The 14,851-nt window shown below is 53.8% G+C and overlaps 1 protein-coding gene across 1 annotated transcript in view; it reads right to left on the minus strand.

Annotated features, from left to right (window-relative positions):
- macf1a (microtubule actin crosslinking factor 1a) overlaps window positions 1–14,851 on the minus strand; it is a 145,494-nt gene that overhangs the window by 68,395 nt on the left and 62,248 nt on the right. The window contains 27 exon segments of the mRNA XM_048993682.1: window positions 1,348–1,483; window positions 1,602–1,693; window positions 1,872–2,021; window positions 2,151–2,249; window positions 2,359–2,466; window positions 2,561–2,644; window positions 3,810–3,969; window positions 4,101–4,294; window positions 4,479–4,617; window positions 5,029–5,207; window positions 5,593–5,759; window positions 5,928–6,111; window positions 6,251–6,377; window positions 6,514–6,668; window positions 9,150–9,305; window positions 10,610–10,735; window positions 10,837–10,932; window positions 11,105–11,209; window positions 11,802–11,963; window positions 12,268–12,345; window positions 12,434–12,562; window positions 12,660–12,957; window positions 13,036–13,190; window positions 13,354–13,447; window positions 14,030–14,157; window positions 14,353–14,448; window positions 14,671–14,790. Coding sequence (XP_048849639.1) covers window positions 1,348–1,483; window positions 1,602–1,693; window positions 1,872–2,021; window positions 2,151–2,249; window positions 2,359–2,466; window positions 2,561–2,644; window positions 3,810–3,969; window positions 4,101–4,294; window positions 4,479–4,617; window positions 5,029–5,207; window positions 5,593–5,759; window positions 5,928–6,111; window positions 6,251–6,377; window positions 6,514–6,668; window positions 9,150–9,305; window positions 10,610–10,735; window positions 10,837–10,932; window positions 11,105–11,209; window positions 11,802–11,963; window positions 12,268–12,345; window positions 12,434–12,562; window positions 12,660–12,957; window positions 13,036–13,190; window positions 13,354–13,447; window positions 14,030–14,157; window positions 14,353–14,448; window positions 14,671–14,790 — 3,717 coding nt within the window.

Below are 14,851 nucleotides of genomic sequence, written 5' to 3' on the forward strand. Positions count from 1 at the left end.
TGATATACAGATCACTCTGCCTGTCTGCTTCAGGTGAACCATCTCTGCGTGCTGAAATCTGACTCCCTGCATGTCTCTGTCTGTCCCTGGGACTCAGAAGATCGAGGTCGTCGTTTTGTTCCTGGCAGCTGTTAGTGATTTTGAAGCAAAATGCTGGTTAATTTCCACACAGTATTACTGTATTAAAAGACAGAGAGATTGTTCTGCACACAAGAGCGCACACATGGACACGCGCACACACACACACGCACACTCACACACGCACACTCGCAGCACAACGGTGACCTGGACACACCATGCTCAAACTGTGAGGTGAGGATTTGCACAGCTGGCCTCCAGTGCTCAGGCTACCCGTACCAGTTCTGACCCGATTTCTGTGACCCAGATCTGCTCGGATTCACGGCTTTGTGCGTGCATGAGCTTGGACCTCGCAGGCGCCCACAGAATCACAGTGGCCCCTACACCTACATGTACACACATACAAGCTGCAACCGTTTGGTGATACCTTGAGAATATTTCACACAATGAAGGGGACTGTTCGTCTGTGACTGTGAGATGGTCGAAATAAACTACAAATGGATGAGTATGGAAAACCTGGAAAATGGCGACATAGGGGGAAAGCTGTCCCAACAGGCTCAAACGCCCCCCCTCCGTTCCCATTTTCCACATCAGTGTTTCCCAAAACTGTCCTTTGGGTCCACGTTTTTGCTCGCTCACAAAAATGTGGACTGTCTGTGGGGCCACAAGGACCAGATTGGGAAACACTGTTCTACATGTGCACTGCAAGTTCCAGTGACTGTGAAATTCACATCACTGAAATCAGACAACACTGGTAACGCTGATCAACCACACGGGGTGCCAGTGGACAACAGTTATTCAAACATGGATGATCATGATGATGATGAAAATGGCGGTGAGAAGGGGTGAGATGGCGACGCGCGTGCTGTTGACAGCCACTGGGGGGCGCACTCCATGCTATTAAGAGAGTCAGTTAAAAAACGTGCTCTTATCGCACATGTGCTTCTCTGTTTGTTGGATGGAGAGAGAGTCAGATGGGGTCAGACGTGTGGCACACGGCATGCAGCGCTACAGACACCCGCACAGACACGCGCAAACACTGGGGGGGGGGGATGACACGCCTGGCCGGCAGGCATGCAGTGACACAGCTTCAACTCAGGAGGACAGACATGGACAGCAGCGCGTTTAAAAAAAAAAAAAAAAAAAAAAAGCACCCTACTTCTTCAGTTGCTCAGTAAACCATAGGGGAGTGTACAACCTAATTTAGGCTCCTTATTAACCACTCCCCTGCCTCCTGCCACCTCCCCGTCTCTCCCCCTGTTTCTCTACCTTGCGCTCTTCCTCCTTGGCCAGATGTTGCTGCAGCTGCTGCTGCTGGGTGGCAGCACTCTGGCATAACTGGTTGTAGGTGTCCTTCAGCTCATCCAGCTGGGCCGTCACATGGGCGCGCTCCTCCTCTGACAGCCTGGGGGTGGGGCGGGGAGGCACAGTCATGGGTGCAGTGTCATTGCCGGTGGGTGGGGGGAACCTCTCTCTGACCATGTATGTGCGTCTGTGTGACTATCTGGCGTCCCGGGACTCACTTGCTGGCCTGCCTGGAGAGCAGGAAGACCTCTGTGCTCCTGATGGCTTCTGCCACCTCCTCTTTCCTGGCAGCGAGCTGCTCACTAATGGCCTGCAGGGGGCGGTTTGACAGGAAGGACCCAGCAGTCAGCAAAGTGTGTGAATCCGACACACAATGTGCTCCACCCCCCAGCCTTCACCACCTGGCTGTTCAGCTGCTTCCACCCCTAACCCTCATAGCTCCACATCCGTGCCTCAACCCCCGGCTCCTCCTCCCCGGCTAGACACACCTGCTGTGCGGCCAGTGACGACATAGCAGATCCCGGCTCTCCAGCCTTCGGACCCCCGATGGCCCCTGAACGCTCTTCAAGGCCCTTCGTCCAGCAGAGCAGGTCAGCCACCTGGCCCACCCTGGCTTGTCTCTCTTCCTCCACCTCTTTCTGCACAGAATGGTGAAGAATAGGCTGATGTAAAGGAGCAAGAGAGAGAGAGAGAGAGAGAGACAAAGAGGAGACAGACGCAGACACGGGGACAGGGAGGAGGTGAACGGTGCGGAGGGCCAGACCGACCTCCTCCTCTTCCAGCCTCCGCAGCGCATCGCTGATGTACTTCACATGCTGCGTGGTCAGCGTCACCAGGGCCGTGTACCGTGTGCGTAGGTCCATGAACTGGGGCAGAGAGAGACACGACAGTGTGTGAGCACACGCACACTGTCCCAACACGAGCAGAGTGAGCTCGCTGTCCCTCCGATCTGATCCCACCTCACCACTGTCATACCTCCTGTGTGATGGCATCTGATGAAGAATGCATCCTCCTCCTCTTCACCGGTGACTTCCGGTTGGATTCCACAAAGGCTCTGTACGTCATCAGTTGCAGCTCATAGTCCTATCGGTGTGAAGAGACATTAGGCACGAGGCGTGCGGTGTCACATGAAGACGGGCACGGCCCGCAGCTTGGATGCCGGGGCCCGCGACCCTACCTTCACTGCGGTGCTGTACTGCTTGGAGTGCGTCTGACACTCATCCAGCTTCACCTGGTTCTGTTCGATTTCAGCAACAAGGGCCTGCAGGGTCAGGCGAGAAATAAACACCTCGCAAAGCAAAACTCCTCGGTCACAAACCGACCTCCTTCACAGGCACTGGCCTCTTTTTCCTTACAGCCGTAGAAAGCGTCATCAGCTATCCTGCCTAATTCCTAGATCAATGTTTCCCAATGCGGTCCTTGGGGACCTGTAGACAGTCTACATTTTTGCTGCCTCCCAGCTCCCAAAGCAATAACATGGACTGTCTGGTCCCTGTGGTCTGGGTTGGAAAACACTGTCCTAGACCATAAACCCAGCTGAACTGCAACTCGACCCCCCGGTACCTTAACACTAGAACCGCCTTTTCCCATGCCAAAGAACGTGGAACTCTAACTGCCAAACGAGACGTACTCATGTTAACAGCAGTGAATATAACAGCCTCAACCAAAAAGTCATAATGTTCCTAATAGACTAGCAGCTCTGACCTGAAATCATAAAGCTGAAAAGTTCTCAAACACAGTATGTATTTTACAAGATGTTGGATAAATAGACTTATTTATATAGAATTAAATAACGGTGATATCATGTTTCTGCTTTGAAAACAACTGCATAATGTTAGATATCAGCCCAGGTGAAACACTTCTTTTAAAAAAAATGTACGTTTTATATTAAATTAATTGTAAAATAGTTTTTGGATGAAGCAGCTTGTCATTCCGTTAAATTGTTACTCTGATAAACATTAAATAAATACCTGAGTCCCTTTTAATATCTTTTTAGAATAATAAGACCACCCATAGCCAACTCTAATAGCAATTAAAGTGATTAATTCTTTTGGTATTTATGTTAAAGAAAGGCCTTTATTTTATTGCCGGTATGGGATTCATTTCACAAGATTAATCTATCGAAACGAATACTGTAATCAATGAGCAATGAACCAAATGGCATAAACACATCTGTATTTTGCTGGGTTTTTGGGCAGCTGTGAGGCTTTCTGACTCTCTCAATGTTTCCTTGATGGGCCAATAGCAAGAGGAAAGGTGTGATATATACAGTATGCTGCTAGTGCTTAGAGGAGCTCAAGAAAACACCAGCGGTTCTAGTGTTAAACCTCCTTTTCTCCTTCCTTCTCCTGCATTTGCATGTCCTCCTCACTCAGGTTCCTCCTCTATCCACCCTCTTCTGCTCCAGCCTCTATCTCGTCACGCACCGTTTGCTGGGCCAGCTGCTCCGAGAGCACCCTGCTGTCCGTCTGTCCGGCCTGCGTGTTCTCCTGCCTCTCTGTAGTCTCCTCGATCCAGTGGATCAGCGCCGAGTGACCCTGCCGGTACTGCTGCAGAACAGAACCGAGCATCTCCAGGTCCACTTGCCTGAAATGCAAACACACGGAAGATAAACTGTATGCTGTAGCCAGGTACCTGATAACAGAACCTAGGAATGTTTTTGTGTCACGTTCCCCCTCAGTAGCGCCCACCTAGGGTCCATTCCGTTGAACACTCACCGGGTCTCGATCTGTCTGTGTACACCAGCCCACCTCTCAGCCAGCTGGGCCGCCCTTTCCTGGTACCTCTCCAGCTCGGGGCTGTGTTCCGGATGCAGCTGCCGAAACTGGGTCGCAGCTTCCTGGGCTCGGCGGACCTCGTCAGCGAGGGCCTGGAAGACCACCTCGTGCTGGCCCAGTTCAGACTGCCACCTCTGAGGGGGAAGGGAGGTGGAGGAGTCAAGCATGTGACTGAGCATCAGTCAGCCCATGCATATGCATCAGGGGGTCTCTGTGTATCAGTTAACTGATGTTAGGGTGAGCAAAGGTGAAAGTGAGCGTGGCAGTGCCAGCGCCAGCCAGCAGGGGGCAATATGTGAGGGTTGGCTGCTCCCTCACCGCCAGCTGGTCCCGTAGGGCCTGGATGGCATTAATGTCAGCCGGGACCATGTCCTCCTCACTCAGCCGGCTCTCATACTTCTTCACCAGGCTCTCAGCGGCCTGTGAGCTCCGCATGAGCACGTCCACCGTCTTCAGCCTGAGGGATGAAGGCCACGTGAGAAAAGGTGAGGCTGGGCAAGGCCCTAACATGCGGGGCCAAGGTATTACCAAAACACAGAACACTGACCGGGATGCAAGTGTGCGTGTGTGTGTCATGAGATTGTGTGCGTGTGCATGTCACTGCATGACTGAGTGCGTGTGTCTCTGTCTGTCTGTGCGTGTGTGTGACTGTGTGTGCATAGGTGTCTGCACGTGACTGAGCATGTGTGAGAGTGTGTCCGTGCGAGTGTGACTGTGGGTGTGAATGACTGTGTAGGTGTCTGTCTGTGCATGTGACTGTGCATGCCTGTGTGTGTGACTGAGTGTGTGTGTCTGTGACTGAGTTTGTGTCTGCATGTGACTGAGCCGGCATGTGAGGCTGTGTGGGCTGCCTGGCCGCCCCCCTCACTTGTGCAGGTAGACGGAGGACAGCGCGTGCACCCGATCCATCTGCTCCACGGTGAGGCCCAGCTGAGTACGCAGCACCGGCACACTGGAGGAGCTCGGCTTCTCCTGGAAGAACCCAAGGCAACGGCGGGACACGTCGCCCAGGTCCGAGCGGAGGCCACCCAGATCCTGCTGCAGCCGCTGTCAAGGGGGGAGGGAGGGGTGTTAAGGCAGCAGGGCTGAGTGTCATAGATCTGCAGCCACGCAACGGTGCTGCATTTTCCTCACCAAAGTCACTCTTGCGCTCCTTATTTTACATGGTGCCTGTGCTCCTCCTGTCAACAGAAAGGAGCCACCACTCGCACCCATAGCAGGGTCCCAGTTTGTATAAAGGTCCACTATGTACTTCAGCCAGTACCTTTCAGCAAAAAGCTTAAGCAGAGCTCTGCCGCTAAATGAGGACACTGAGAAACACTGGCACTAATCTCGCTTCTCGCTGCAAACGCGGCTTAAGCGGAGGGATCCCCCCAGCCAGGGTGAAAAGGGTGCCGGCTCCCGGAGACCACCCCCCCACACACCCACTAACCTCCGCCTCCGCAATGTGAATGGCATTGTCAGCCGCGTCACTGCTGGCACTGCCAGGGGGCGGGGCCTGTATGCCCTTCTTCAGTCGCTGCTCCGCACCCTCCAGGTGCCGCTTGATGTTCTCCAGCTCTAACAGGTAGGCGCGGGACACGGACTCGTCCTTCTCCACTGTCGGGGAAAATGGCCATTTATTAAAATAAGAAACAGAAAGCATTAGAATAACAGGATTACTCAATAATGGGATGAAGGCTTTCTTCTGGGATGAAGAAACTTCCCTGTGTGACTTCAGGCAGCACAAAATTAGATAAATTAGACAACAAGAGGATGATGGGATACCGGTCTCCATGGAGATCAGGAGAGCCTGGCAGTGGGCGCGGCTGTTCTCTGCCTCCTTCTCCAGGTCCCAGCGCTCCGCAGGGGTGAACAGGGGGCTCTCCCGACTGTCCGCCAGGAAGTCAGATAGGTGAGACTCCAGGTGGTCGAGAGCCTGCCGCCTGTCATCCGCGGACTGGGAGCGCACCTGTGGGAGAGGACTGGGCGGGTCAGCCGTGACTGGGAGGGCACACGTATCAGACACACTACACCAGAGATGCAGGTAAAGGGATGGACAGGCAAGGAAACGCGGGCGAGAGGGTCTGGGCAGCGGCACCAGCTCTCACCGTGTCCAGGTTCCATGAAGAGATGGCCCTGATGTCCTTCTGCAGGTAATGCCAGGACACCACGGCCTTCATGTTGACATGCAGCTGGTGCCAGAGGGCCATCACATTCTGGTAGAGCTGCTCGGTCCTGCACACGCAGCACGTGATGTTCAGAGAGCGCACAGTTTCAGGGCACTGCACGTGTGTGTGAGTCACTATGACGACCGTGTGAATGAGCGAGAGGTGCGGGTGCGGGTTGGGGAATGCACACGCGTGTAGCCCACCTGCTGGCTATCTCGATGGCCTCCTTGTTCGGCGGCGGGACGGTGAAGCAGACGGAGGGCACCATGGCCTCGTTGCCATTGGGGCTGATGACCTTCCACTTGGTGCGCTGGGAGATATCCTCCAGGACGCACTCCTCTCCCTTGGTGATGGTGATCTGGGAAACGGGGGAATGGGGAAGCGGGGCAGCGGAGAGAGACAGGAAGAGAGAGTGAGACGAGGAGACAGAGAGAGGAGTGAGAGAGAGCGGGCCAGATGGGAAAAGGCAGGAGAGGGACAGCAGAAATGAAGCAACAATGGGGATCAGCATTAAGACAACGGGAAATGAGCTGGCAGCAGACAGCTGCTGGGGTGCCCTGGCCTGGCACTCGCTGGGGGGAGTGAGGGGTCGGGGGGGACAGCTAGGCCAGGAACCGCCAACACAAACCTACGGCTGGACCGCAGAGTGCCCACTCAGCAAAAAGGGGCCCACTGTCGCCCCAGAGTCATCCTCATTTGGACAAGCGATTATATTTAAGTCAGGTGGAATCCCGGCATTACACAGGAAGAATACGAATAAACCAACAGGAATGATGCTCGGCACAGCTGCCAAGGGGGGGCGGCATAGGGCGCGGTGCAGTGAATGTGCAGCAGCGTGTGGGACAGAATTACTGTGTCCTTACCTCCCTCTCAGACAGAGCCAAGCCAGACAGACATGCCACATAAAGCAAGGCCACCCTCGGCTTCCCATCCGGCCGCCGTCTAACCAAACCGAGTCTCAGAATCACAGGCACTCCTCTCCCACCAAGAGCATGAGTTACAGCTCAGATCCACTGCTAATTAACCACTCAATCTCCAGTTTTTTTTATCTATATAGAACATGTTAGGGTCGAAAGGTGGTGACTCCAGACCATGAGAGATAGAGGTCACTTTGGATAATGTTGTAATATATTAGAACTGGAAGCAATTCCATAACCAGGAAACCAACGGACCCAACAAACCACAAATACAGTACTAATTAAAACACCAATTAACTGCAAACCATGTGTGATTGTGGCTCTTAAGGAGCAGGCTGGCTATGCTGTTAGACGATGTCCACCCCACCAGTCTCATTTCTAACATGTGGTGGAGGAATTCAACCACTCAAGAGCTACACTGAATCAGGCGTGAGAGCAGGACCCCGCAGCTGCTACCCAAGGGTGTGCAGTGCCTCCCTGACTGTTAATCTGAGTGCTTCAAACTTAAGAAATACAGAGGTGAGAGCAGTCGAGAGCTCGATACCTGAGCATCGGCCTTGCCAGCCCGCATGTAGACAGACAAGAAGAAGAAGGAAGAGGAGGAGGAGAGAGCAGGGGAAAAAGAGAAGGGGAAGATTAGGGAAGGAGGGGAGGAAGAGAGAGATTACTTTTGGGCATTGTTAGAGAGCTCGCTTAGTTAAACAGATTCATTTTAATAGGATGACACATTATGAGAAGGCCCACAGCGCAGAGGGTGGGCATCGGGGGGGGGGGGGTGGGGGGGTGAAAAGCGTGGGGGGGGGGGGGGGTGATGGGAGTGACAGTGTTTGGGTGTGAGGGGTGACCGGCAGAATGATGCTCAGCCCTGAACACCCTGTGTGGAAAAACCACAGGCAGCACTACTGGTGTCTCAACCAGTAGGCTGTGTGATCTCGACCACAATACAGCCTCAAGTTATTAAAAAAAAAATAAAAATAAAAAAATACACTTCCGGGTACCTTCATCTCAGCGGCACTCACGCCAGGCAAAACTGCTTTGTATAAAGAACCCAGAACTGAACTGAGAGCTCATCGATAGGTAATAGCTACAAAACCCAAGATGGTCACGTTGGTCGTAGCCTTGAGAAAAGGCAGAAAAAAAATCACAAAGGTACAGGAATGATGGAGAAACCGGAGGCCTAATGTAGACAGGAGGCGACGAATCAGGAAGAGAGGCAGGCCAATGTAGGTCCGGATCAATGGGAAATTCAATGTGTGTAAAGAGAGATCCTCAGCTTAATGAAAAGGCAGAGAGTAAAGCCAGAGCTTCACTTAAAAACATCTTCTCAGCAAAAGAAAAGGAAAAATCATTACTTCACTTAAAATAGTCAGAGCCTCACACCGGGCCAGCAGCCCAGGGGAATTCTGGGAGACATTTGCCTGCGACTCCTGGAGTCATGGAATCAGCTATGGGATGAACTGCTGATGCAAGGCAGGTGTTACAAACATATAATTCAGGAGTCAAAAATCTGCTTAACGAGGGGCTTAACTGCGCAATTCCCCGCCACCTGGATGCAAGGCTTGCATTAACCTTGATTTGTCTGCTGGCCCACAGACAACTCACAAATGAAATGATTCACCAAAGCAGTGTGTCAATATGACAAATTCACACACCACAAAGCAGAGAACAGGCAGCAGCATCCTTTAAGAAAACAACATACTGCCTACTTCTGTTTTATGCTTTCAGACTCATAAGAACGTACATTAGAGGGGCGGAGGGTTCGATGGCAGTAAATCATGTGTGACACTTAGCAGTGCATGATGTGCTGGGGTGAGACTGCCAACATTCAAGATTGGTTCAGGGGGACAGGGCTATGAGGTGGGGTCATGAGGCAGTGGGAGGTGGTGCATGAGGCTCGGTAGTGGGTGATAGGCGTGGTATACCTCAATCTGCCGGTAGTCACAGATGGCGCGGATGGGCGTGGCTGTGGTGGGCAGGGTGCTGTCAGCACCCCGCGGCCGCAACTGCACCACCGTTTTCGCCCGGCCTACCAAGCTGGCCACAGTGCTGCGATACTCAATCAGCTGCTCCTTCTCTTCCTGTCAATCAAAAAAAGGACCAATCAGATGAGCTGACAGAGGTAGACATTGCTCCCATCCACGAATCACAGACTTCTTTCTGTCCTACTGGGGTGACATAAGTGTCACAGCACTCACTGATGCATCGAGCCAGTACCTTGATTAGAAATCTGCTACCAGCCCATAATCCCCACCATAGTTCTCCCCACAGCTCAGAGTGCAGCAGGTCACTCAGAAATCTATCCGGGCCAAATCTGAGTTCTGGGTTTAAAGTATGGCATTTTTAGGTGGTACAGTAAAGAAAAATTGATGGAATTTAAAAGAAAACAGAGAATAGTAGAACATGAAAAAAACATGCCAAATTCAAAGAAAAGGAAAAGCCAGCAAAGAGGCATGCATTTAACACACAGATCCTACAGAAAATACTAAGATTGCTGTGGGACCCAGCAGTACTCTGCATAACCTCTGCTACTGGCGAGAGCTAGCAGGACCGTGCTGGGCATGCAGTAACCCACACCAACAAGCACTCTGTCAGGGTAACACACACAGCCACGCCTCACACAGGGAGCTACACACACACAGAACTCCAGCACATCATCAAAATGTCCGACAGATTAATTCAAGTTTATACCTATAAACAGACCCCACCCCATATTTACTCACTATCACCTTCCTATCCGCCTGTAATGTGCGAACCTCTACCTCTGGTTTAGTATTTATCCTGCACTCTTCCTGTGATGCCACTGACCGGCTCTTCCATATGCCCTGGGCAGGAATGCCTGCTGTTTCTGGCCTGCTCCGTGCCACCCACTCCCAGCATGCCATCTGCTGCATGTCAGGTGACCACGCCGGCCGCCAAAGGGGGCGTGGACATGCCACGTGCTCCTCTCCGAGTCACTGATATGCCTCTGCCTGATCTGAACACTATCTGCCAGAGTGACGTTTTAGCAACACAGCCAGCGCCAGCTGGCTAAAGAAAACCACCTCTGAAACAACCAGTGATTGGTGAAAAGTGAGAAAGAAAAACCACACAAAGAAAAATGGGTCATGGCTGTATAGAGGGGCAGGGCCACAGAGGCATTGGTCTTAGCTGAAAGTTGATTGGCCCCTGGTATGTCACCTCCCCTGTCAATCACCAGTTAAAAACATGTTACTAGATAATAAGGTTGGTCCCACTTATGCCCCTCAATTTACAAAATTCTAGAATCTCCCCTGAAATAGGTATTGGTCGAAAGCAGAGAGAGAGGTACTGCATTATGACAGGGTGTGTGCGTATGAGGAAGACAGAAGGGGGCGGGGGTGAGGCAGGGAGGGGGATGCATCACCATGGAGTCCTGCAGCAGGTCCTCCAGCTTGCCCAGGCGGCTGCTCTTGTCGCAGGTATACTGCCTCTTGATGCTGTCCTGCAGCTGCCGCAGGTAACTCTCACACTCCTTCGCGTCGCTCATAAACTGCGAAGCCGAGAGAGAGAGAAAGAGGCCGTCAGTCAAGCCCTGGAACCTGCCGACGGAGCTGAAGGCTGCTCAGCACCCTCGGACAGATGGGGACCCACCTGGAAATAGGTGCCATTGTCTTTCAGGTGCTGCTCCACACAAAGGCACAACTGTCTGACCCACTCCCACTGGGTCAGCAGGGCGGCGCTGTAAGCCTGAGCGGGCATGGGACAGAGCAGGCAGGTTAGCATTCCTGCACCGACACACACAGGCACCCGGGCAGGCAGGGTAAGCAGTACAGGACAATGAACATAAATACATTACAGTTCAGGCAGCAAAGCCCCCCCCCCCAACCATCAACCCACGACAGCCAGCAGGGGGCCTCACCTCCACCGTCTGCTTGGCCGGGTGGTTCTCCTGGCAGAGGCGATCGGCCGTTTCCTGCAGGATACGCATCACGTCCTGTTTCTCCTCCAGCTCTGACCTCATGTCCTGCGGAAACCGGCGGAAATCCAGTCACATCAAAAAGACAATATAGCTCTGCCGCAGCGTCTGGGTACGAGGGCGCGGCTACGCGATATGCATCTGCTGCCTGTCCGTCGCCACGTCGTGCTGGGAAGGGCCGCGTTATGGCCGCTCAGTGTAAAGCTGCTCGCCCGTCATGCCGATGGTAATCTGCAATTGCTGGGGATGATGCCACCGCAGACCGTAAGGGGCCCCCCGAATCCGAGGCTCGTACTGAAGCACCCCCCAGGCACCTTATGAGGAGAAGTCATTGGCTCCTATGGGCTCTTTGCAGACGTTCTGAGCGCACACGTCCACAGCTGCTATTATATTTATAAACACACTGCATATTTATCGTTGGCTGACCGCCTTTGTCAGGATTACAGCCAGCTTCAAGGCTTTAGCCGTCTGCTAAATTTGGCCTTAAATCATAAACTTTGTTCTCCCATTTCACCCTCATTCCCGCTCAGAGAGGCTCCTTCCTGAAATCCCCCCGAATAGGAGCCAAGCGGCATCGGTATCCATGGACCCTGCTGCGGCTGGCAGCCCGGTCCGTCGCACCCGGACCGGCACGCTTTACCGCGTAGAGCTGCTTCTTGGCTGCCACGTTGGTGTTGCCGTCGCTCCAGTCGAAGGCCAGCTCCTCCTCCTCCCGCTCGTTGAGCCAGATCAGCTCTTCTGTGCAGCGTGACACAAAGGCGCGCAGGCTCTCCAGGCAACGCAGTCGCCACGACGAGTGTTCCTATGGTGACAGGCACATGCGTTTGCTCAGCATCGGAAGCCAAGAATGGCAGCCGGCCTGGTCACCTGACCCGGGTGACATGATGATGGGGAAACTCTACACAACAGGAAGCACTGATACGCTGATCTCCACCAGCATTACTGGGCTGAGTCATGTCATGACGGGGTTACTGGGAGGGCAGGGAGCCTCCCCCAGAATGACCTCACATATACAATCAACATTGATACGCACAATAATAGTCACATGACCTCACATACCATCACATGATGGAGACATGCAAAATGACAGTCACATGACCACGTACCAGCAGTTTGCAGTACTGGTGCTCCAGCTTGGCCAGTGTCTCGGTGTAGCTGCTGCGGAAGGTGGGGGAAATGGTGGCCTGGAAGAAGGAGGAAGAGCCGGGCGTCAGGCTGCTCAGAGGGAGTGTGTGCGTCATGTAGCACATGGGAGGCCTCGCTCCTCCTCACCTCGCAGCGCCGCGCCTCCTGCAGACTCTGCAGCAGGTTCTCCACGGCACCGTGCATGGCTCGATGTTCCTGCAGCCGTTGCTCCACAGACGGCAGGTCTGTGCCCCACTCAGCCCGCTCCAGCAGGTCCTGGAGGAGTGACAGGTCACAAGGGAGTCAGCAATAGAGGCCCCTCTTACGAAAGCAGCCCCCAGGTGTCAGACGCCCTCCATGCCCTCTCCTTCACCTGGGTCTCCTCCACCCAGCCAAGAAGCTCATAGAGGAACCTCAGGCTTCCTTCATCTTCTGAGGAGGACACAGCTACTATCTCGGAGCGGGACAAGGGCCTGCGCAGGAGGGCCGCCACCGCCCCTGCCGCCCCCAGCAGCGTCTGGGCCCCCAAGGGCAAGGAGAGGCCGCCGCGGCCCGGCATCAACTGGCCACCCAGCTCTCCGCCTACGCTGCTCCTGGTGAAGTGACCTTTCCTGTAGACGCTGGAGCACTGAAGCCTGAGGGCGACCAGTTCCTCTTGGAGACGTGACACCCTGTGCAGAACAAAGCAGGATTGCTCACTTGCTCCCTCCTTCCCTTGCTCACTCGCTCACTCACGCCCCCTGCCTCACCTGAAGGCCAACTGCTCCACCTGGTAGTATTTTTCGTCCCTTAGGATCTGCAGGTCCACCTGCAGCTGCCTGAGCAGGCCCTCGCAGTCCTGCAGGTAGACCCCCAAGTCCTGCTCACAGCGGACTGGCTGGCCGTCCTCCAACTGGGCCATATCCTAGAGGAACAGGGCGAGTCACGTTCACTGGCCCGGCCCAAAGATCCTCATGCCAGCGAGTACATGCCTGTCCACTCAGATGTACATGCTTGCAGATATGCTCGCCTATACTTTACAGCAGAAACAGCAAAAGACAGAGATGCACGGAGGTAGGTGAGCTTACAGCCTGTAGCGTGTTCTTGGCGAGGGTGAGCTTCTCCTCACAGTCCAGAGCCATGTTCTGGATTTTATTGGCTATCTGCAGCAGGGAGTCCAACCTGAGACAGACACAATCTTTATGGTCGCTCTGGCTCACACACACCCTTGACATGTCCTTAAATGACTGAAGTATTCAGACTCATCTGCACAGTGCAGTACAGTAATTCACTGACTCACACTGACTACACACCTACACTGATTACATCCCACTCCAGTCTCCCCACAGCCCAAACAGAGCCAGTCCCAGTCTCCCCACAGCCCAAACAGAGCCAGTCCCAGTCTCCCCACAGCCCAAACAGAGCCAGTCCCAGTCTCCCCACAGCCCAAACAGAGCCAGTCCCAGTCTCCCCACAGCCCAAACAGAGCCAGTCCCAGTCTCCCCACAGCCCAAACAGAGCCAGTCCCAGTCTCCCCACAGCCCAAACAGAGCCAGTTCCAGTCTCCCCACAGCCCAAACAGAGCCAGTCCCAGTCTTCCCACAGCCCAAACAGAGCCAGTCCCAGTCTCCCCACAGCCCAAACAGAGCCAGTCCCAGTCTCCCCACAGCCCAAACAGAGCAAGTCCCAGTCTCCCCACAGCCCAAACAGAGCAAGTCCCAGTCTCCCCACAGCCCAAATAGAGCCTGTCCATGCAGCCCCCACCTCTCCACGGCCGGTCGCAGAGCCTTCTCCCTCTCCAGCATCTCCATGATCAGTTTGCCCCAGTCCTCCTCCAGGTCATTGGGGTGCAGCCCCTGGGGCAGCTTGAGACGGCCAAACTCCATCCACACCTGAGGTGTACACACACACACACACACACACACGTTAGCAGGCTAACCCTCCCTCAATGATCACAAACAGGAACAACAGAAACAAAAGCATTCCCTGTAAACTTCGCTTATATCAGTTTCTCCCCTCAGTTTGCCCCCTCCCATTCCCATCAGCCCCTGGCATGCAAGGAGCCACCTCCTCGCCCCCTCCCGCACCTCTAGCAGTTTGTACAGTTGCTCGATCCGGCTTTTCTCTGCCTCCTTAGCTGGGATCTCTGTCTCTTTGAAGTGGACGTATTCGTTGTAAAGAGCCTGAGGAAAAACAGATAAATTACTGCTACTACCTACCAGCCATCTTCTTCCTAAGCTGCTTAAGCAGATGAACATTATAGGTGTTGCTTCCTTTGTCTATTAGTTTCTGTGCAGGCAGAGTTGAAAGGCAGCGGACAGTCGGAACAAAGAGCAGCCCGATCAAACTATAATTCAGACGAACATGGGGACGTCTAATGCACACCGTGAAACATCGCTCCTCACCTTCAACTCCACGGGATTCTGAGGGAAGTTCTTGTCGGCCATTAGGGCCGTGTGCTGCCGGCTCCACTGGAGCAGCGAGGTGAAGCGCGATTGGTACTCGGGCCAACGCTGGTCCACCTCCTGCAGAAGGCAGAGCAGCTCACTGGTAGGATGCTCAACATGTGACAACATCAGCATCATC

This window comes from Brienomyrus brachyistius, chromosome 23, assembly GCF_023856365.1.
Source record: "Brienomyrus brachyistius isolate T26 chromosome 23, BBRACH_0.4, whole genome shotgun sequence".
In the NCBI taxonomy this organism is placed as follows: Eukaryota; Metazoa; Chordata; class Actinopteri; order Osteoglossiformes; family Mormyridae; genus Brienomyrus; species Brienomyrus brachyistius.